Source organism: Podarcis filfolensis (assembly GCF_964270895.1).
Source record: "Podarcis filfolensis genome assembly, chromosome: 17".
Classification (NCBI taxonomy): Eukaryota; Metazoa; Chordata; class Lepidosauria; order Squamata; family Lacertidae; genus Podarcis; species Podarcis filfolensis.
In genome coordinates this window covers 23,210,617-23,234,451 of record NC_139621.1, presented here as the reverse complement: position 1 = coordinate 23,234,451, position 23,835 = coordinate 23,210,617, and the positions used below count along the sequence as shown (strand labels likewise).

Below are 23,835 nucleotides of genomic sequence, written 5' to 3'. Positions count from 1 at the left end.
ATTAATCAGTGATCTGTTCGGCACTCATCATAGCTCCGGTAAGGAGCACATTATGGCAGTCTTAAGGTTGGACAATTACATATTCTAAGAGGTGCCAGTGATTCAATGAAGGGTGCCTCCATGATGTTTTTAATTTATTGTTGTCGAAAGAGTGTGTTGGTAATAACAAGGTTGTGAGCTGCACATATAGTCAAAAGTAAGATTCTACTCTGGTTGCTGTTGCCAATTCCTTCTTTCCCAATAGTCCCAGACCACGGATCAAAATCTCACCCAACTCTTGCATTAAAATCACCCAGAGACCGGTAGATTCTTATCTGCTGTGGCCTTCATCCACCTTCACAGCTGTTATAACATACCTCTTGTTATCTACCACCTGTTCTGCCATTGAGGACTTCTTGGATCATTCTTTGTCTAGCTCCTTCCCTTTGACCTTACCGCCTTGGGTGACCCTGCTGGGAGTACGAGACTCCCAACGGCTTCACTCACAAGGGTCATAGGAATGTGCAAGCCCACTCAGCATGACAAGGTGATGATCCAGCAAGTGAGACTAACCCAATTAATAGAAGATGTGCCTGCCTTACACACTTCAGTAATGCTGTTTTCATCACTGTTTTGCTTGCTGTAGCTTTGCAATGTTGCTCTGAAAATATCCCATGTTGCTGTTTTATTCAGTAGCAAATACTGTAAATTCAAAAACTACGTATACCCAAGATTTCATTCTAATAATATTCAGTTGCAACAAGGCATGGGGCCTCCATACCATAGCACCTCTCACTGTTCCATTTTCTGTGTCTCATCATAACCTCTGCAGTCAATACACAACCTGTTTGTGTTGCTGTTTTGACGCTAAGTTCATAAATCAAACATGTGCAGACAGGTGGCTTGGTGGCTGCTCACCAACTCTGGGATAAATTTATTCCCAAGGGACACCAGTTCCTGATGCTTTTTCCAAGATACAAGTGATTTGTTTATTTATTTTAAACTTGAGGTGAGCACTTCGCATCTGTGAATATGGATTGGTTTGTTTTTGCTGTACTTTTCAGCCCCCACTGTCATTAATACTTTTCACTAAAGTCACTTCCTTTTACCATTGTGTTTCTGTTACAGTCATACCTCGGGTTACAGACGCTTCAGGTTGCGTTTTTTTTGGGTTACGCACCACCAAAACCTGGAAGTACTGGAACAGGTTACTTCCAGGTTTTGGCGGTCGCACATGCACAGAAGTGCTAAATTGCGCTTTGCGTTTGCGCAGAAGCACTGAATCGCAACCCGCACAGATCACGTTCGCAACCTGAGCGTCCACTGTATATTAGTAAGAATATACTAATATGCTTTCATTTTCTGGAACTTTCACCGAGAAAACTCTGCGAGTACCTAGATTTAGATTGCTCCAAACATTTGGGAACAGCTAATTAAAGCCTTAGAAATCACCAAAATAGTTATACTGTCGTACCTTGGAAGTCAAACGGAATCCGTTTGGAAAACATTTGGAAACCAAAGCGCGGCTTCAGATTGGCTACAGGAAGCTCTCCTGTAGCCAACTGGAAGCCGCAGAAGTCGCGTCGCACATTCGGCTTCCAAAAATAGTTCGCAAACCAGAACAGCCACTTCTGGGTTTATGGCATTCGGGAGCCAAAACATTTGAGAACTAAGCTGTTTGAAAACCAAGGTATGGCTATATTAACTAATGCATTAAATTAAGGAAAAGGCCATAGCTCAGTGGGAGAGCAATGTGTTTCATGCAGAAGTCACCTCTAGGAATATCTTATGCCTGAAATCCTGGACAGCTGCTGCTTTCCAGTACTAAACTAGATAGATCAGTGGTCCAACGCAGTAGAAGGCATTTTCTAATTTAAGGGTATGGCAAGTGTGACACCTTGCCACTGCAATTGAGAGGGCCGTGGCCATGTGATGTCAGCATGCCCCACGACATGCTTGTGCCATGCACATATGACGTGAGAACACCCCGCAGTGTACATGTATGTCTGCCGGGGAATTTTGAGGGGGCTTGGTCCCCTCCTTGATAATTTTTTGGGGGCCCTCAGCCCCGCCCAGCCCTCCCGAGATCATGGGCCTGGGGTGTGGTGTATTTGTCTCAGCAAATTTAGCAGTAAAATATTAGTATGCATTGCAACAACTTCTTCTTCTTCTTCTTCTTCTTCTTCTTCTTCTTCTTCTTCTTCTTAAGTAATTTGGATTCGGTTTTGTTTTCTAAGTGCTTTGTTGGGGGGAAATGTTTAGATGGCAACCCATAGCAAATAAAGAGAAACTGGATGTTTATAACCAACAGCATGAACTGTGGGGCTACTCCTATTGTGGAGAAAGCTTAAATGTGACTTGCAAATAGTCTGTTGTTGTGTCCAAGAAAAAGAAGACAGTTAAACTGTGTGCATGAAATTCTGTGTATGTGCGCACTCACATATGTGTGCATGTGTTTATTTATAAATGATCTCTCTTCCAGCTGGTAGCAGAAATGGGCTTAGGTTTTCTGCAGCGACTTCTTCCCATCAGGATTATGTTTGCTCGTATCTGGTTCCTGTGTCATGTCCAGTCATTATATACAGTTCTTGATCTAGCCACTTTTCTGCTTCCTGAACGCAACTTGATTAGTTAGTGCATTTTCCAGTGAGCTATCTAGGTTTTAGGCATTTTACAATTATATTTCAGTAACCTTTTGATGCAAATAGCTGAAGCAATCAGTTATGAAATTGGTCTGATTACCAGAGAAGTGAAAAGAAGTTGGAGGGCAGAGAAAGCAGTGTGTTCATTTTATATCTGAATTGTTTCGGCTTTTTGCTACAGAGCAAAATAAGGATGGTGATTTCCACCTTCCAACCACTCTCTAGTTATCAGACCAATTTTAGTTTCAGACCTGTTTCCTTTTCCACTTAATGAATTTATGTTTAGTTAATCTAGAGGGCACTTCTAGACAACCTGCATATTGAGCATTCATCCTGATTTGCTTGCAGGGAGATCAGATGAAAGTTGTCTCTTTAATGAGCACTCATTCTGTTATGTTTTCAGACAAGTTAGATTATGTTGTGTTAAGGCAAATGTTATCCCACAGTTTTGAGTGCATTTTCCTGCCACTTCCCTTATTGCAAAAAAAGTTAAATCTTTTTTTTTGGCGGGGGGGGGGGGAGTAGATTTATTGCTCAAGGCCTCCCAATCAACCCAAATTGCACCATCTGAATTTGCCAATGTTTGACTGAATCCTACTCCAAAATAGTGGGAGTCTGGAAGCACCTCTAGAATTTTACTATTGCCGTTGCATATCTAAACATAGGTAATATTTGATACTTACTCAGGATCACTTGCCGTGATCTGAATAAAAAGGGTGCGAGGAATTATTAAACTCACAATCTGCACTGTTTAATTTCAAATACATTGTTAGAGGCATTTTGGGGGAATGTCTAAGATACATATTAAGGGATGCCCACCACCCCATGCTAGATAAATAAATAAACAAATAAATAAATATGTGTGGCCTCCTTAAACCCTTTAGAATTATCCAGGCATGAAGTATAACAGGGGAAAATATTTGTTTATTTAGATTCATATACTGTTCTTCAGCTTAAGATTTCAGGGCAGTTCACAGAATAAAATACAGGATAAAAACAAGTACATAAGTAAAGCAAAATGGGGGTGGGGGACAATAACCCTCCCTTCCCACAGACACATTTAAAAGGCTGAAGAATATTAATCAGCCAAAGGTCTGGAACATTTCTACCTGTCGCCCAAAAATATATAATGAAGGGACCAAGCGAACTTCCCTGGGGAGAGCATTCCACAAACGGGGTGCCACGATAGAGAAGGCCCTGTTCTTGTGTTGCCACCCTCTGGACCTCAATTTGTACTGTTTTTTTAAAATAATAATAATAATAATAATAATAATAATAATAATAATAATAGTAATAATAAAATAACAACATTAGTAGCACGTCAGTAAGATAGAATAATGGCCTTCATTAGTGAGTTTCTTATAAGGTAAATAGGCTCTTGGAAATATTACCTTCCTGAGGATCACAAATCCCTAAATCTTCAGAGATGAATAAGAATAAGAATAATTACTATTGCTTATACCCCAACAGAATTTAAAGCACAATCAAACATTAAAAACTTCCCTGAACAGGACTGCCTTCAGATGTCTTCTAAAAGTCAGGTAGTTGTTTATTTCCTTGACATCTGATGGGAGGGCGTTCCACAGGGCGGGCGCCACCACCGAGAAGGCCCTTTTGCCTGGTTCCCTGTAACCTAGCTTTTCTCAGGGAGGGAACCACCAGAAGGCCCTTGGCGCTGGATATAGATACCAAAGTGACACACGACAGCATCGGGGTTCTGGAAAACCCTAAAGTAGATCGCTCTCTTGAGCATTACATGTATATTTCACAAGGCGTTCTTCTGGTTTTGTTTTGTAGCCTAACAGCAGTGGTCAAGTAGTAGGGAAAATGCCTGGCCATTTTACTCCAGTTTTGGCACCCTCTCCCCATCACAGTACGGTGCGGCCTGTGACCCTGACCATGACAGACACTAAACCCATCATTACATCCACTGAAGGTGAGGCATCTTCACCTACAGCAACCAGTAAGTATTTTTCTAGGAAACAAACGCTGTCCATCAAAAATAAATCAATCAAAACCATTTCAAGTTAAGGCCAATATAGGTGCCTTTTCCTGCTATTTGACCAGGCAGATGCTCAAAGTCTGATAATAAAGGACATTGACAAGACATTTACTCCGTTCAGTTATAATAACTCAAGTTACTGTATGACATTTGTGACACGGCAATCACAGTCTCAGGGCAGGAAATCAAATTAATCCGAGCATCAATTGCCAGGAGAGAATGAAAGCTTGATTATTAATTTAAAGATGGACATTCTCGTGACATTGAGAAGCATACTCGGATTGGAAGCTTTTTAAATTTGCCAACACCTGGAATCCAAAAAGGGAGCGAGACAGACAGGAAAAAAAGAGATTCATCTGATTCCTCCCAAGTGAGCTTTCATCCAAAACATACTTAATCAGACACATGATCCTCAATTAACCTAAGCATTTTAATTCATTAGAGCTGATACTGAAAAATCTATGTGGGTTAACTATATTTAACGAGAGTTTGAAAGTTTTGCATTTGCTAATTCGCTATGTTGAGTACCGTGGGTTGTATCCAGCTACACAACTGCACACACGGAACAACTTTCACATGTGCAGTGGAAACTTCCCTCCTCATTCACCCCCCCTCCAGTTGCTCTGGGGGTTCTCCCAAACCTCTGGAGCAGATGTTGGAGGGTATGCGCGAAAGTGAGGTGAGTAGAAGTTCCACACGTGTAATGATTTAGTTGAATACAAGCCCATATAATTACCCTATAGCCTTCAATGGAATTGCAGACATAGACATGCAGGGCCTATCAACTGTTAGAGCCACTTCTCAGGAATACAGCAGCCACAAGGAGAGGCCTGGGAAGTTCTATATGCCATGGTAGCCACCCAGTTGCTGCAATTAAGTGGTCGCCAGTTAGGTTGTCCCCATTGAATGAAATGCTCCTGGCACCAGTGTCCGCCAGGAATGTGTGGTTAGTGGCATGAGAATTTTGCACACAGGCCAAGCCATGCATTATTTACTTACATTATGGATGTCACATGAAGACCCCACTACCTCAAAGTGCATCTTGGCAGTTTCCATGTTACTGTTCTAACACATCGTGGTTCTACATTAACCTCCACGTTAGTCTGAAATTCAACATTGCAGCTGTAATAAAAACACCCCACAGACAGACACATACATACCCTTCTCACTAACTGAAAAGTATTGTTGCAATCATGTAATGACAAGTGACTTCTTTACTTAGATACTGGTTTCAAATTAAAATTTCGTAAATGTTAATATCCCACATGTAGTTAAAAACGTATGGTTCCATCTACATACGATGTTAGGACAGTAGCAAAATTTCTATTAGCTTAGATAAATCTAGACTGCTGCCCTTTTGTATAATGTCCATTTCGTCTGACCACATCAAGATAGAGCAGAGTATAAAATAATGGAGGCTATGATCCTGTATAGGGAGGTATATAAATTCAATAAAAAATAAAAAATAAAATTTACCTGGTATTAAATCCCACTGAACTCAGCAGGGCTTTTGAGTGGACTTTCATCAGATTGCACTGTTAGCAGAAGCAGAAGTCATTACCCTACTAATTAATGAATTACCGTATTTATCTGTGTATAAGACTAGGTTTTTTTACCCAAAAATTAGGGTTAAAATTGGGGCTCGTCTTATACACGAGTAGTGCTAAGGGGTGTTTTCTTAATTTGGAGTCACCAAAAATAGGGGGTGTCTTATACATGGGAGCATCTTATACACGGAAAAATACGGCAATTAATAGTGTTGTAATCTCTTCTGATTTCTTAAGTGTGCACAATTCCTGAACAGTAAAGAAGTTTTTAATGATCTGTTCTTATTCTACCCTTAAGAATGGAATGAGACTAGAGCTTCAGATTTGATTCTGAGTATTAGTTGTTTCATCATATCTCATGTGCCTTCCAAGCAATATGGCACTAGTTAAGCATTCACGAAATATTAAAAGCTTAAATAGTGTTTAAGGACGCAAGGGAACCCATCACACACACATCGCAGGTGCATTTCTTTGAGGATCCTACTTTAGGTCTTTGAGAAAGGATATGATTAACACATGGTGAACATTGTGTTAGCAACATTCCCTTTGTGCATAAAGAGCAAAGGTATGCACAAATGGATTCCATTTGTGCATGAAAATTGCATTTATTTCAACATTAAATATTAAAGGAGTTTTACATATCTAAAATGTATTACTTGCAGTGAATAGATGGTTCTTTAATCTTAACATTTCACCAGGAAAAAAAATGTAAAAGATTTGACCACTTCTATTTAAGCCTTGTTAAAAACTACATAGAATAATACGCACAATGGAGGAATTTCTTCTATGCATCAGGGATTGGCTGATCTGTAATACTTTCCAAAGAGATGCTTTCAATTTTATTTCTAATGAATTAGAATTGGCCAAAAGATAAAAGTGTCACCAAAATGTGACATTAAGATAATTCACAGTGCTGTTACCTATTCCTAGTTGTATATCTTTATCCTGATCAGTGCGTACCAAAGCTGATTTAAATGGCTTTACACAGCATTTCACAAGTAAAAACTACTTTTGCTGAAATTATATGGAATAACACGTGTTCCTCCTTCATAGAAATATCACTTTACATGTAAACATGTAATCCATTTTTACAGTGGTTATTCAGTAAAATGTTCTTTTAAAAGGAAATAGACGCCATTTGTTTGTTTGTTTGAAATAGAAATATAATACCATTTAAATTGATCCTTTAGTGCTTATCTATTTGTTCTTTATGCCATTGGCAGTAGGAAGTTAAGATCACCTTACTATGAAATTGATTCAGGTAATGTAGATATTTTCAAACTAGGAGTCAAACAACCCACTTCTTTTGACACAATCAGAGGTTAATGACTTTCAGTCAACACACAACTATTTTCAATTCAAAAGGTAACCTACAGGGCAAAGGTGAATCATTCCATTAACCACACACGGGGAAAAAATGTTTTAGGAGCTTCTACATTATAGGTCAGTTTTCTAGAACTTACACTAACTACATTTGCTCCACAGTTTTCCTGTGTACAAAGCGCGAACATTTTAAATACAGTATTCATATAATAATTAGATGCTGCTTATATTAACTTCCAGAAGAGGGATTCCTAGATCTCCCTTTAGAAAAGGGGGGGGGCACCTTTTATGCCTCATTTTAAAAAATAGCCTTAGCCAGGGCTTTTAATCAGCTGGAACTCACTGGAACTCAGTTCCGGCACCTCTCAGGTGGGAGCTATTGCCATTCTAAGAGAACAAGGGAGACAGTCCCTCTTTTTCTAGGAAAAATAGCACTGGCCTTAGCTCGGTTATGTTCTAAATCTGAGTGGTACTATGAATAAACCTCGTTCTACTGTAGCAAATTGTTAGTCTCTGAATTTTGTTGTTTATATGACTGCATTGAATGAGCAGCTAGCTGCACATCCCTTAAAGTGAGCTGGTAAAAAAAAAAACCACAACTTGTATCATGTAGAGAAATTGTCACTGGCAAGGAAGGTGGCCCTGCCTTCATTCAGATTCCATTGAAGTCCATAGGTGTTATAAAACTCTATCCCTTAGTCAAATTCGTTCTTCGTAACTCTGAATTTCTCGTGTTTAAATTATACAGGGTAGAAATGGATAGGTGTCTATCTTCATCAATCTGTTTTGTTCTTCCTTAATCAGCCTACACAGCCTCAGGCACATCCCAAGCCAATCGATATGTGGGACTAAGTCCAAGAGACCCTTCTTTTCTACACCAACAACAGGTGGGCAAGTTTCACATAGGTATAAACAGTAAAAAGACGAGTATTTGCAATAAGTCCCTGAATCCATGTTTTCATTGACCTTAAAACTAGAACAGGATGAGTACCCTTAAACAAAACCTATTTGTATTTCAATATTTGGATAGCTACAAGATGCTTCTGTAGGGTTCTGTAAAGGCTTTTCCACGGTGAATCTTTCAGTTACGTTATTTCTAAACTGCTGGAAGTTGAATATATATGAATGCCTCTGTGAAGAAGCAGTACTACTAGTCAGAATTAAGTAGGATTAAGCAATACAATAGTTTATTCTCCAGCTATTTGATATCGTTTGATATTTGAACGTATACATTTATAGTTCCAAAAGAATAGCAATACAATAAAATTCAATTGCAGAACATCATCATTCCTAGATTAATACATTCGGAGTGTATTGTTGATTTTACTGTGACGCAAGCTCCTTTTTGTTCCAATTTCTTTTACATCATTTACATTTCGAGTAGCATTTTAGATTTCACACCTCATTGATGCTATAAATTTAATGAAAATAAATTGTTCGTCCAAAATGACAGCTGAGATTAATAGTGGCTAATAAAACAACCCAACCCACCGTCAATTAATAGTAGGGGCATGCAATACTGCCATACTGCTAGTTAGGCATAGAAGAAAACTAAATTCTGAAGTGTCAGAATTAAAATGTGCTTCATGATGATGCAAGAGGCTGCTTTTACAACTTACACAGTTCTGAAGCCTAATGTTGCCTATGCATACATTCTCTGTATGGTGATATAGTTAGACTGCTGCATCTGGAAATTGCACCTTAAACACCGAGGCCCGAGTGGTGTTATACATATACCTTATGCAGAATTCAGTGAAACTTCACTCAAAATAGCTGATGCACAACAAAGGCTTTCTTGTTCTTTACCAGTGAGACTTCACTGAAAACATCTGCAAAGAGAAAATACCAAATAATGATTGGCTATTTCAAACCAACTATTTAAAGTTTCTGATATTATGCTTATAATTCGACCCGTATGCAGTCACTTGATTTTAAGTACATACTTTCCTTTCTAAACAAAAAAACACACACTCTTTCCTACACTGGATTTAAGAAATCTCATGGAACTGCAGTATTGACTTTCTTTAAGCTATGTTAGGCTGCAGTCCAAAGCCCTGATCTTTGCTGCTTGAGAGGATTAGAGATTTTGCTTGCTACCAGCACCAGAGTTCATGCTGGCAGAATGAAGCATAAGACCCCCTCAAACAGAATGTTAGTAGGGGCAGCCATGTATGTATCTTCTGGGTCTTGAGTCAGTTAGTTCTTCGGAGACCATTTGGGCTCACTTTGCTGTGCCAGCTTCTGGATGGCACAGCAAAACTGAAAAAGAAAAACCACACACCCCAATTTTGCACCCTATGTGGCACAAGCTGGCAGCGCTCCAATATGTCCCAGTCCCTCGTTAGGACTGTTTTGCCCTTCCATCTATTAAGAAAGGTAGCAAAACGATTCCACATTCCTTGGTACTCTCTAGCAATCTTAACAATATATGCAAATAAGCTCGTCGCAGATTGGCAGTCCTCATGCTGCAAACTCCATGTTTGTTTTCTGATTTATTTATTTATTTATTTTGAAAATTTGTCTTTTTGATAGATTGGGTTGTATACGACTGTGTCCCTCTATCAGTGGAAGGCTCTTTGACCAAGCATTACTTTTGTTGGCTTTCATAAACAGAAAGGGTGTGTATGTGTGATGTGTGTGATTTTTGCATATCACGCTTTTCTAAATGCAAATTGCAGAGCCAGCTGTTTCAAAAGTACCCCAGCTCTCCAGTGCAGATTTTGGGGTTCAGCAGGAGGTTGCAGAGGGCATGTGGTATTAACAAAAATAGTATCCCACCCCTTTCCACTCAAGTGAAATTTTGCCCGATAAAAAAGAATTCCACTGGTAGAGGCACACAACGAGATACAATCCAATATCAAGACATTAAGAAAATGCTATAAATGTGTCTGTATCTTTTTCATGCAGAAATATATTCCTGTAAGGTAAGGAGAGGAGAAAGAGCTGGAGAGTTTCATAAAGTATTACTCTTTAATGGGTATGAACTTGTTGAGAGTTGAAAAAGCCCATTGCAGTGGTACCTTGGTTCCCGAACGGCTTGGCTTCCGAACAAATTGGCTCCCGAATGCCGCAAACCCGGAAGTAAGTGTTCCGGTTTGCGAATGTTTTTCAGAACCTGAACGTCCAACACAGCTTCCATGGCTTCTGATTGAATGCAGAAAGCTTCTGCAGCCAGTCGGAAGCCGTGCCTTGGTTTTTCCAATGGTTTCAGGAGTCAAACAGACTCCCAGAATGGATTAAGTTCGAGAACCAAGGTTCCACTGTATAGATCATAGACCCAGGCAGTCATGTATTTGCACAGTACAGGAATAGGCTCCCTGTTTTACCTTCCACCAGGCTCCTAAAATAGCTTGTGACGTGAACATGCCACTTGGAATCCCATATGCGCAATGGTCTGATTTTTACCATCTCTTTAAGGAGGGATAAATGTGCAGATTAGAGGTTTTATGTAAGAAACTGGTCACATCACATTAGGTGCATATAGGTGGAGGGCCCCCCGTTCCCAGTCTACCACACAGATGGATCATCAGGTAAGTATGTGAACTGGGGCAATAGCCCCCTGCAATCCCAAATATGTGTCTTCATTGTGTAGAATGAGAGCTTGGAATATTTTCTTTTTATTATTATTTAAATGTAACTGCAGCTGGAGAGGAGATGTGAGGTACTAAAAAAAATAGCGAAAAGGTATTTTGCCATTTCCTCCCCTCCCCCCATTCTGTAATTAATTATATGTTTAGGTGTACTTTTGTGTACAACTTTTTGCCCCAGTATATGATAATGGCCACAAACTCAGTGACTATATAAGAATAAACAAATGCATGGATGATAGGTCTATTAAGAGCTGCTGTTCAGAAGCAGTTTAGTACTGAGTACTAGAGGCTGTCAACAAACTATAGGGAACAAGGATGCCAACTCTATGGAGCTGAGGTGTCTTCTCCCCCCCCCAAAAAAAAAATCTGCTGGGAGGGGCCTGGGCCATCTCATTGTTAAGGGGCTGAGTTCAGTGGCCGGCTCCTCCTGAGCGCAAGAGAGGAGGAGCTGCTGGCAATTGAAATTGCTGCCCTGGGCTCCGTGCTCAGCCTCCTCCCGGCGCATGATGTCACACACCCATGGCAAGCACCCGTGAAAGAGAATGACCTTGGCTATCCTGACTTCTTTGCGAGTTTCAGGTTGAACACTGCTAAATGCAACAAGTGAAAGGACCATGGTCTAATCCACGAAAACACCGTATTTTTCTGTGTATAAGATGCCCCCATGTATAAGATAACCCCTACTTTTGGGGACCCCAAATTTAGAAAATAGGCACATGCACTATCCGTGTATAAGCTGCACCCAGATCTTTAACCTTATTTTAAAGTAAAAAACAAAACCTGGTCTTATACATGGAAAAGTATGGTAATTCTTGGGTTCTTAAAGATACTTAATTAGGAAATAGGTTACATTTGTGGCTGCTTTGTAGAAATAAGATGCTACAATTAGAAAGCTTATGAGGCATATTAAAAAAATAGGATTTCCAACTGCAGTCGTACCTTGGATCCTGAACGCCTTGCGAGTCGAACGTTTTGGCTCCCAAACGCTGCAAACCCAGGAGTGAGTTCCGGTTTGCGATATTTCTTTGGAACCCAGACATCTAATGCAGCTTCTGATTGGCTGCAGGAGCTTCCTGCATCCAATTGGAAGCCACGGCTTGGTTTCCAAACGTTTTGGAAGTTGAACGGACTTCTAGAACGGATTCCGTTCAGCTTCCGAGGTATGACTGTACTTATTTGATATATGACTCTTACTCCTAAAAATGTCTCGGAAATGACAATGCATATAATGTTATTGTCTTGTGTGTGATGGGGCAAGGCGAAGCACACATGCAGAAATTGCCTAAATTACTTGGACAGAGTAAAGGTTATGCTTTGGTAAGGCAGAAATAAGATTGATTTACTATGTCCTTTCATTACTTTACAACAATTTAAAAGAGACCACTTTTCCTGTGGCAGGTCCTAAATGCATTTGGTTTAAAGTAGGCCATGATGAATGAAAAGAAAAATCAAGGGGTACATGAAATAAAGGCAATCAATCATTTTATATTAGTTGAGAGAAATTCTAAATTAGAAAGCCAATGGTTTTAGTTCCAGAGAGGTGTTTTAAACATTCACCATTCCTTTTAATATACTTTGACCCCTTAGGAATAAATATTGTCACAGGTACATTCTGTGTTTCACAGGAGGAGCCATTGGAGAGATTTATTCTCTCAGGTTATGAGAGGTATTGACGTTTATTCTTGAGTGCTTTTTTATTATTAAGTAACATAACATAGCCTATATAAATTGTAGTAATGACCATAAATTTAGGCTGCTTGTATAGTTGATGATTCTCCTTAAAAATAGTCTCTTCAAAAAAAATAATAGTTTGGTGGAATTTCCAATGAAGCAATTTATTATTGAAAGTTGCTGGAATGTTTCCATGGATGGGAGCATTATAAATATAATTTTGAGAGCTCATGTGCATGGGGAAGCAATATGACATATAGATTTTAATTTACAGACCAGGACACTATGAGATGCATGTTATTAAACATGTAACTTAATATGCGGATAGCTGCAAAGTCAGGGTTATTATTAGGAATCATAAATCTAACCATTCCTTTTTCTGTGGTGGTCACACATTGGCTCCTAGCTACTTTAAATTGCTAAATATTTCCATGCTAAAGCAACAATAGCATAATAAATCTTTTAAAAAAATTTAAACAGAGATTTTTTTTTTTTAATGCTGTTAGGCCTATGCAGCTGCTGGTTTTTTTATTTATTTATTGAGTAGCCAGTCATAGAATTGTAGAGTTGGAAGGGACCTTGAGGGTTGTCTAGTCAAACCCCCTGCCATGCAGGAATTTGTTTTCCAACGTGGGGCTCAAACCCACAACCTTCAGATTAAGAGTCCATTTCAATAATTGCTGTGCATTGCTTTTAACCACTTTTTTTTTAAATAAAAATTGCTATACACTGCCCTGGTGTTTTGTGAGAGGGCTGTATGTAAATACTTCTATAACTAAATAATGTAGACGACCACTTTGAGTCAATTGTGGCGCAGATGAAATTGTTAATATTGGTGATCAATGGATTACTCTGGATTCATTTCCTTCACTTTGTTTTCTTCTTTGTTCATGGTTAAAGAGCAAAGATTCTTAGTTCTTAGTTTTGCCACCAGACCTTGATGTGGTTAATCAAAGAGTAATGCATCAAGGAGCTTCTGGTTCTATAGAAGCTGCAAAGGGTTCCATAATGAGATGACTGGCAGATACCTTGTCTGCCTTTTCTTAGCTTTCCTAAGGCATGTGCATGGGGCACACTCCTGAAGTCTTCACTGCAAGTCCCATCAGCCCCAGCCAACATCACCATTGCTCTGAGATGATAGTTGCACTCTAACAACAGTTGGTGGGCACCAAACAGGAAGGGTGGTTCTATGGTACACTTTCAGTTTGTGTAGGGCACGCACGTCCAACTTTGACCTGAACCCCCCCAAAAACAGGGACAGGGCATTCCTTCCTAAAAAAAAGCTCAACAACTTTGACCTGAACCCCCGAAAAGGGGGTAGATCACTGCCAGCTTTTAACTCTGTGAGTAGATTGCAGTGTCTTGGGAGTTGGCCACCCCTAGTGTAGGGCAATGGTTGAGCTCAACATGACTTGTTGTCAACTTGTTGTAAATAAAGATTTATACCTCGGAGCTTATCTCAGAATCTCCTACAAAGGTAGAAAAGGTTTCGCGGCAGACAGATCATTGCAGAAAGAGTTCTGGGGTCGGGGGCTGAACTTTTAATGATCTGAAGTGAAACTTTTGCTAATGAACAGGCTCTTTTCCAACTCATACCATTGGCTGGAGTTATAGCCAGGATTTCAAATTTTTATTAGTTTGTAAAAAAGAAACTGGAATCATATTTTCCCCTGATTTATCAACTGCTGTTTTTTTTAAAAAAAAAACTTTTCGCTAGTATGGGCTAGGAAATGACGTGAAACTTAAATATTTATTAAAGTTTTAAAATGCTTTGTAATAGATCACCTTTCCACCACGGCAAGTGCATTTTCACGACCTAAATGTTATAATTCTAATTTCTTATGGGCAGGACGATTTTACAGAGACAATATACCTAATTAAAAAGCTGGGGAAGTGAAAGCAGAAGAGAAGTTATTTATCATATTTAAAATGTTAGTCTTCTATGTGCTGGTGTTGGACCAGTTACTGATACATTCTTAATACCAGAGCACTATATAACATTAGGTATGGGTTTTTACCAGTGCTTGGACTCTGAGTGTGTAGATATATATAGGAGTACATAGAATTACCTTTAGGCAGACTTATTTCCCTCCCCCCTTTGCTCCAGCCCAACAATGTGAGATATAGTTAAAGAAAACTACAAATCTCACACGCGAGATTGGCATTTCACAGCAGCCATTCCAGCAGGAAGTTGTAGCTCAAGACACATCTTTTGGCTTTTACATGATTCCATTAATAGTGGAATAAATCTTCTTTATTCAAATCATATACGAGGAAGCTGAAACCATAATTGCAGACACTGTCTACGGACTTAATATTGTCAGGCAAAGACTGAAAAGGCACTAGAGATTTTTCTCCAACAAAGCTTTAATAGATTTAGGAAACAAGTTATCGACGCTTAGGCTGTTCGCATTGTGTCTCTTATCATAATTGACAGTTTGACGTAAAACCTAGTCACATGACTGTCAGAGACACATGCAAATGGATAAGAGGTCACATTTCACATACTCTTGTTGGAAAGGAAACACATTTAAAGGAAGTTTCACTCAAAACAATGACAATATGCATATGTTTATAGCCTTCCTCAGTCAACAAAAAGCAAAGCTTGGTCTCATATCACTTGCTGCCTTTTCCATATATATATTTACCTAAGCTGCTGAACAAAGTGGTGTGGAAGGAATATTAACCTTAGAAACTTTGTTAAGACATGGGAAAATAATATTAAATGATACATGATGTATTTAAGAAAATTAGTTGTAGGTTTGTAATTTTTTAAAAAATGCAATACTAAAAATGGGGTGGGTGAGTTTCAGTTAAGGTTACCAGACGTCCCTGTTTCCCGGGGACAGTCCCGGATTTACAAATCAGTCCCCATACAAAATCCACTGAAGTTGAAAAGTGTCTGGTAACCTTAGTTTAAATAGCATTATATGAAAAATAGATTGGGATCCAATGAGTTGCCTGCTGCCCAACTCCCAGCTCCCCTGCAGCCCAATAGTATCCAACTTAATATGCTTGTGTCTTGATCCAGCAAGAGAAATGCAGCTGATCATTGTTTCTGGTACTTGGGACTGTGATTGCAATTCCCAATGTTGCATTAGGAATCAACATGTGCAGCTCAGTTCCTGCAATCTTGTATATAGGGAGTTAGCCCTATAAAATGGCCCTTCACAATGGTGACCATCATTTTTTTAAAAAAATCACATCTGTTATATGCTGAATGAATAGGTGCCAGTTGGTGCATATGTGCGTACATTTAGTATAGCATTTTACGTGCAGGCAAGTTATTGCTGCATGTGTATCTTTGGATTAGGTCCTCTGTGGGTGTGTATGTATAATTTTTATATTCTTAGGTTAAGGTGGCCGTCTTACTGGCGTGTGTGCAATTGCACATTTATTTTTATATTAAAAAGTATTTGTATGCAAAGTATACTGGTGGCAAATATTACAAGCTTTGCAGTTTTCTTAAATTACCATAGGCATTCAGATCCTATTACACATGTAGTTCTTGGTAAGAGGATCTGAAATTATTTAATAAGGCCAGTATATTGACACACTTTCTAATCAGTATAAAGGTTTTGTAGTAGTTTCTAAAGTTTTGACTTAAAAGCTTTTGACATATTTAGTTAAGAGTCTAGTCATATTTTGTGCCAACCCCCCCCCCCCAAACTATAATTCAGCACACAAAGCATGGCTTGAGTTTTCAGCTATCAGGCTACCATGATTTCAGATTTCTCACCTATTTTTATTTCTGTTTGCTCAGCATTCTTAGCTACAGAAGCAGAACAACAGTTGCGTGTTGAGGTCCCCAAGCCACCCTCAAATAAAACACAATTCATACAAAATTTTTGTTTAAGGTTTTTGGCATAATTTTTTGGCCACAACTTTATTGATTACAAAATGTGAGTGGTTGCTTAGGCATTGCTTCGCGACTATCTCTTCCCACCTAGATGTAGGAACAGAACTGACACCCGCAAGCCTGCGAAAGCCGAGAAGGGAAAACATTTTGGGGAGAGAATAGAGCTGGGTGCCAGGCCCTCACCTCTCCCCAAATGTTCCCAGGGACTCTTGTGTGGCCCTAGCCCCTTGACAGGGGTTCAGACAAGAGCATAGCGAGCCCCTGGATTCCTTTAACAGAGTACCCTTGCAGCAGCAGCATTGGAGGGGCAGGCACAGCCAACCGTACCCCCTCCACCAACCAAATTTAACCAATGCCTAACCGCAACCTTACAAGTTGTGACGATTTGCTATGCAATAGGCAAAAAACCAAATGGCACCGGCCAATCAGCCAAATGGCAAAATTCCTACCAGGCCCCTTCCCCAAAGCAGACGACCCCATGACAGGCATAGAAAGGTCAACGCAAACAGCCCTAAATATAGGGAGGGTGAGCGGGTGATCCGATGCACGCAGAAAAAAGAGGCAGCTCAACGCTGCGCACAGGGAATAAATAGCCCCTTGGCTGTCAATCATAAATTGCAACATCAAATTCTCCCCAAGGACCAAGTGGTGCCCAGTAAGATTCGTGGCCATCCAAACTAACCTGCTCAGCAACAGAGGGATGTCTTGTGTGCCTCCACCGCAACATGTGCTCTCCATGAAGGAGAACACGCTCTATAGCTCTTGTTTTTCAGTTCAGATATAATTCCCAACCATAACTGGCACTCATCATAGCTTACAAACCCAATTTTCAAACCAAGGTTTCTGATTCTGGTTTGCTGATCAATTACAAACCATTGTTTGTCAATTCAGACAGCACGGGGTACGATTTCTGTGACTGAATCTGAATTGAGCCTGGTTAGGTTTAATAGATGATTGCACACAAATATTGCAGATGCAACTTTTATAGTTAAAACGCTGCCCCCTAAAATTTAACCATTAAACTTCCAGTCGAAAGAAGGTGTGTAATACATGTTGCCCCCCCGCCCAAGTTTGGCTCCACATCTACACCAGTGTGCTACTTAAGATCATTGAAGTTCAGTGAGTTCCTTCAAGCTCACAGTCTGATTCACTCTGAAAAACGCTGCCTGTAGAAAATTTTATAGCAGACACCCACTGTCCTCCAGGCATAATCTCTGGTACTGTTGCAGTACTTGAGAATTATTCTGGGCAGGAATGTGCCTCTTTCTGGTTGATTTTCCTGGTCATTTTCCCCCTCCCCACCCAATTTTTTTAAAAAAGATCACACTGAATTCTTCAGATAACGAATAAGAAAACAGTCAGGGAAGGTCCTTTTCCATTTCTGAAGACTCAACGGCAGGAAAAGCAAGAGGGTAGCAGTCAGACAGGGTCAAGGCATGGATATTATCTTGTCCTCAGCATATATGTTTTTCAGGAAAGGACTATAATAAATTGAGCTGCTGTGAAAGTCATTGCTCTAACTTTTAGAGGCACTTAAGGCTTTCCATTGGGGGATGGGAGGAAGAACAGCTTTTAGGTACAATTAATTACAGCATTCGTGTTATCTTAATTGAATTTGAAAGTGTGATTTGGTACTTTTAAAATAGTATTTTTATAGTATCGGTGAGTAGGGATTGAAATCATACTTTTCCTAGGCTTTCTTCATTAGACTAGATGGGGCTTATTTGCTCAAACATAAATATAATCACTGCATCTTTTCAGGAAATCTGCTAGCACTGTAGGGCAGCTGCCAGATAAATGGCTGTATAGGGTTACATGAATAATTAGTGAAGAGCAGCGCTGATGATTTGGTGATCTGGGAAGAATTTGTTTCAGCTTACATGTAATGCATTCTCCACTTTAAAGTCTTTTAAATGGTATTATTTTGCTTCTAGAGCTAGATTAGATTATTTTACCACTGCATGTTAAGTGATGCCATATTCAGTAACACTAAATTAATCAACCTCTATTACAAATGCCTCCACCCTTCTTGAACAGTAAGATAAGGTCATTATGTAATTTTGGATCCTCTTTACTTTAAATTGCATGTCATCTGTGTATCACCAAATGCATGCTTTCAAGATATTGATTTTTTCCCCTCCCCCTGTCCTTTCCCCCCTAGTACATTGAATAATTTTAAGTGGTTTTGCTTTTCTTTTCTTTTTTGTTTTTAAATTCACTATTGAACATTAACATTTCTTTTTTTTCCCCCAGCTCAGTTTATAATATAATTAATTGCTAAATACCGGTTATTCTTTTATGCTTTTATTAATGGAGAAACACATCAAAGTAGCATTTTCTTAATGTGAGGAAAAAGTAGGATTTTGTTTTGCACAAGATGTGTTACGGTTTTATTTTTGAAATTGTTTTTGTTTTTTTACACTAGTACTACTACTACTTGGGGATGTAAGGTTTGTGCCATGTAAAGTACTAGTTTGCATGCATTCATTTAAATACTAAAAACTGTAGTACTGCTCGATCCATATCTGACTGCTAGGTTTCAATTGACAGCTGAGGATTTGTGACTGGACCTTGAATCAAAACGGCAGGCATTTATACCCCAGTGGCAATGAGGATACATTGGGAATTACTTGGCAAAGGTAAAATTTTAATTATTTCCAAACCTAAACTCTCTTGGGTTCTTCATTATCTGTTTCAGGTGGCCTTCGGGATTATATTTGTCAAGATCTTAACTACAATATATATATATATTTTGTAACGTCTCTTGAATTACATGTTTTAGATTAGCTGAAATGATGCAAATTGAACTTTTATCGGTTAAAGCACTCGGGATACGAAATGTTGGCTGTCAAGTATAAAAGTTTGTGGAAGAATCAAATTTATGGCTGCATGTTTTGAGGCTTGCAAGTTCATAATCGGAGATTATATGGGTTTAAAAAAATAACAAAAAGGAACTGGTACAAGAGTTTAGACAACATACTCAGAAAAAACAGTTGATCTGAATTTCAAACATTAGTATGTTTACTGAGGTAAGTTAGAAGTCACATGTCTTAAAACTAGCTTTTGCTTTCATTTTTACTCTTTGCAGGTGAGAAAAAAAAACCTATTTCTACAAAAGAGAGGATTTTTTAAAAGGTCGTTTATTTAATCATGGCTTTAGCATTATGTGTGAACAAGTTAAGCTGTTTAACGATGGTTTGCTTACTGCCAACAAACAATGATATGAAACCCTTGTTTCTTATAATTTTGGCATGGCATTTCATGTGAACTCAGCTCAGGGATTGTTTTGTTGTTCTCGTTCACACATCTTGGCAAAGAGTATATTAAGGTACGCCAGCCTTGTCTTGATGATCCTCCTTGTGGAGATCACACAACTGATTCCCCACCACCACCCCATACAATAATGTTAGTATTATCTAACAACAAGAATCACTCCCCGGTTCTTGGAAAACCATACAAGGTGCTAGTCCACACTTCCTATTGCATAGGCACATTTAGCACACATATTCACTCACCATACACACAAGACATACATGTTTCTCTCTCACACACAATCATGTATACATAGCCAACATATTTCTCCCTATTTGTGTGTCTGCAGGGGAAGGTAGGTTTTGGGGACCCCACATTGAAGGCACCCTGGTGTCAAAAACACTCCCCAAGCATCACCTGCTGAAGACGGCCGTCCAAGTAGGACCAGAACCACTGCAAAGCATTGCCGCCCACCCCAAACTCAGATTGCCTCTCCATGAGGATACAATAGATGGTATCAAGAGCCGCTGAGAGATCAAGGAAGATTAACAGGGACACATTGCCCCTGTCTCTCTTCCTACAGAGGTTGAGATTATTTATGAGCCCCTAACTTTTTCTTTAGATTATATTATCTTACAGTCTTACCTTGGTTTTCAAACAGCTTGGTTCTCGAACGTTTTGGCTCCCGAATGCCACAAACGAGGAAGTTCCATGGCTTCCAATTGGCTGCAGGAGCTTCCTGCAGCCAATCAGAAGCTGCGCTTTGGTTTCCAAACGTTTTGGAAGTCGAACGGACTTCCGGAACAGATTCCGTTTGGCTTCCAAGGTACGACTGTATTTCAAAATAAATCACTTATTAAGAAGAAGAAAAAGAAGAGTTTGGATTTGATATCCCGCTTGATCAGTACCCTAAGGAGTCTCAAAGCGGCTAACATTCTCCTTTCCCTTCCTGCCCCACAACAAACACTCTGTGAGGTGAGTGGGGCTGAGAGACTTCAAAGAAGTGTGCCTAGCCCAAGGTCACCCAACAGCTGCATGTGGAGGAGCGGAGACGCGAACCCGGTTCACCAGATTATGAGTCTACCGCTCTTAAGCACTACACCACACTGGCTCTCTTGATATAGACCACTTTTAAGCATTGCAAACGTCGCCCAAATATATACAGAGATAGACTTTAGTTTTCTATGGTTTATGGTTCTATCACATTGTACAATTTAATTAAGTGAAAAACAATAAATTTCCTTCACACACACACACACACACACACACACACACCCTCCAAAAATATAAGTAACATCCCCCCATATATTAAAAATGCCCAATTTTAAGAATACAAGACTTGAAGGAGTTTTAAGTCTTGTATTTCTTCATTAAGTGAAAACACAGCGGAATGCATGTGGAACTGTTGTTGAAGAGAGGTTCCAAGTGCACAGAATCTTGGATATACATTTGTGTTCACCATGGGGTCAGAAAGATGCTCTCTGCATGTATCAGTTCATTGAACCGAGTCTTTCGAAATGTTTGACAAGAAGTATGAGCTATGACTTGATATGAGAATTTCAGTGGCTGCCCTCGAGAGTCACACAGTGGTCCCGTCAAGGACCAGCTGGGTGAGGAAGAGTGGCCAGAGGCTGTCTCCCAAGAGCCCCCAGGGAGGGCTCCAAAGATGACAAGTTACAGCCCAGAGCCTGGTGGTGGGACACTGAGAAACAGTCAGCAGAAGGGACGAACTGGGAGCTGACAGAAACAGGAGAATTGAGGGGACTCAGGAAATGGAAGGGCCTTCCAGGAAGCACGTATGCAGTCAGTCCCAGTCCTGCTGACTCTCCTTCTCCTCTGACCCCACACTCCAGGAGGGTCTTGCATGTTGCTGAGCAACGTGCCAGAGCTCACTCCCTCAATGCAGCCTTCACCTGCTTGGGAGGGAGGGAACCAGAGTGGGAGGCTAGAGGGGAGGGACATGCCTAGAGCTTAGCAACAGCAACACCTTCATTGAGTTAAGACGAACCAGGGACATTGTTGTGTTGTTGTTTTTCTGATAATAAAAAACTAATTGCGTTCTATGCTTGCTGTGTGTGTGCCAGCCCTGTGGATGACCTGGCTCCTTGACAGGTCCTAGAATGCTAATAATTTGAGCTTGCAGCTACCCTACCTCCCAATCAGTCTTGGCTGCACTGTTTTTGGTTGCCACAGAGTTTGATCTCTGTAAATAAGGCATAACACCCTAGATCATTGTTGTACCATTGAAGGGTCCAGCACAGGACAGCTTGCAGTATTTAAGCCTTTCTTAATTGGCAGTGGTTCATGAGCTGGCTCAGCACTGTGGTAGTTCAGGCAAGCTACAGGGCCGTCTTTACTTAGGGATGCAAGGGCTGTGGGGCACCCGGGCGCCGAATGCTGGGGGGCCCCCCAAATGTATACCTACTGTATACCATTCCTCTCGATTGGCGGCAGTGAAAAGCAATGGCATGAAAGTCCCTGTCCCCCTCCTCCGTCGCTCTGCTACTTCGTAGCGTCAAATATTTCTGACGAGTCAGGAAATGAAAGCATTTTTCTTCGCTGGTTCGTTGTTACTGGTGAGCGATTCCCCCCCTAAAAAGGTCAACTTTGGCTTCCCCCCTCCCAAAAAACTCAATAAAAGTTAATTTGGGGGCAGCTAAACTAAATTTGGGAGCACTGGGCAGATATTTGCACCCTGGCGGCACATATGCTAAAGACGGCCCTGTATAGCAACACCAGTTTTGGAAGGGAGACTCTGCAGTGCTACCGAACCACATAAGCCTTTGCTGCCCTTAACATCAAGACTTGTCTTGGACCAGCGGTCGGCAAGGTTTACCTTGCCTGGGCCAGTTAACTCCAGCAGAGATCCCTCCGTGGGCTGGATTGCACGCAGCTGCGATTTCCAGCATCTGCGTCTGCACAGACACGTTTTTCGGCATCTGCGCAGATGTGATTTTCAGCGCCTGAGCATTCGCAGATGCGATTTCCAGCACTGCGGGCAGCTCGGTTCAGGGGCCAGTTAAACGACCCCCGTGGGCCACTTGTGGCCCATGGGCCTTAGGTTGCCTACCCCTGTCTTGGACAAATACTTCTGTATTAGACAAACAATGCCCATATGGAAACATAGTGAGTGCATCAGAGAAGTTTTTCCATGCTTTATCCACCCTCACAGTAGGACTGACCTCCTGAAGCCCCGCCCAGGCACAGTTGGATTTCCTTCTTTAATTGTGAACAATTTCACTTCCCAAGAAAACAAAGCACTCAGTTAACAACCGAAAATATATTTGGTGCCCTGGCTTCTTTGCACCCCTAGTGCAGAAGACATATAAGGATGTTCAAACAAACTCCTAATTCATTCCGTACCTATATGTGTCCATGTTGGGTGGTAGCGTTGTTTGAACACCTCATTGTTTGAAGGCAAGATGCAGAAAGCAAGATGGTTTCTTTTTGGCAGTGTGCAAACCAGATTCTTTATCAGAAAAATGTCCTCAGCTGAAAAAAGCCATAGGAATTGCTGCACTGTTACAAAATTCAAGCCAATTGTGCAAATAGAGAACCAAAACTGAATTTAAAAATCCAGGAGTGCCTCAACAAAAGCGTTTGTATGCTCCTGCTCAAATAATCTGAACCACGTGGAAATCAGCTTTGCACAAGTAGGCTCCAGTGTAGACTAGTGTTCACGAGGCTCAATTTTTCAGCAGCTACTAAGCTGCTATTATTGCAGGGCTGGGTCGTTAGCAGTTTTGAACTTTGGCTGTTTTCTGCCAAGTCTTTAAAAAACGGTAACAGTGTTAAGGCGCTCATTGTCAAGGTATTGTAATTTATATTTCAAAAAGCAAACCTTTTTCAGTCCTTTTTTTGAAGGGATAGCTGCTAATTTAACATTACTTTTGCTGTGCCCAGGCATTTCCTGCTTTCACTTTGTTATCTCGAGACAGAAGTACAGTACAACAGCTGGTTTGTTCTTAGA

The 23,835-nt window shown here is 40.3% G+C and overlaps 1 protein-coding gene across 21 annotated transcripts in view; it reads left to right on the top strand.

The window, feature by feature from the left end:
- The window catches only part of NFIB (nuclear factor I B), a 295,932-nt gene that overhangs the window by 256,351 nt on the left and 15,746 nt on the right, over positions 1-23,835 (top strand). For 5 of the 21 annotated variants that reach the window (XM_083593446.1, XM_083593432.1, XM_083593449.1 and 2 more), the window contains exons 9-11: positions 4,419-4,584; positions 8,298-8,380; positions 19,164-19,252. The exons of 3 other annotated variants lie outside the window; for them this stretch is intronic. In XM_083593446.1, the coding sequence (XP_083449572.1) occupies positions 4,419-4,584; positions 8,298-8,380; positions 19,164-19,252 (338 nt within the window). Of the gene's footprint in view, positions 1-4,418; positions 4,585-8,297; positions 8,381-19,149; positions 19,253-23,835 lie in introns of those variants that run through there. 13 more of the 21 variants (XM_083593447.1, XM_083593442.1, XM_083593450.1 and 10 more) reach the window with 7 other exon arrangements.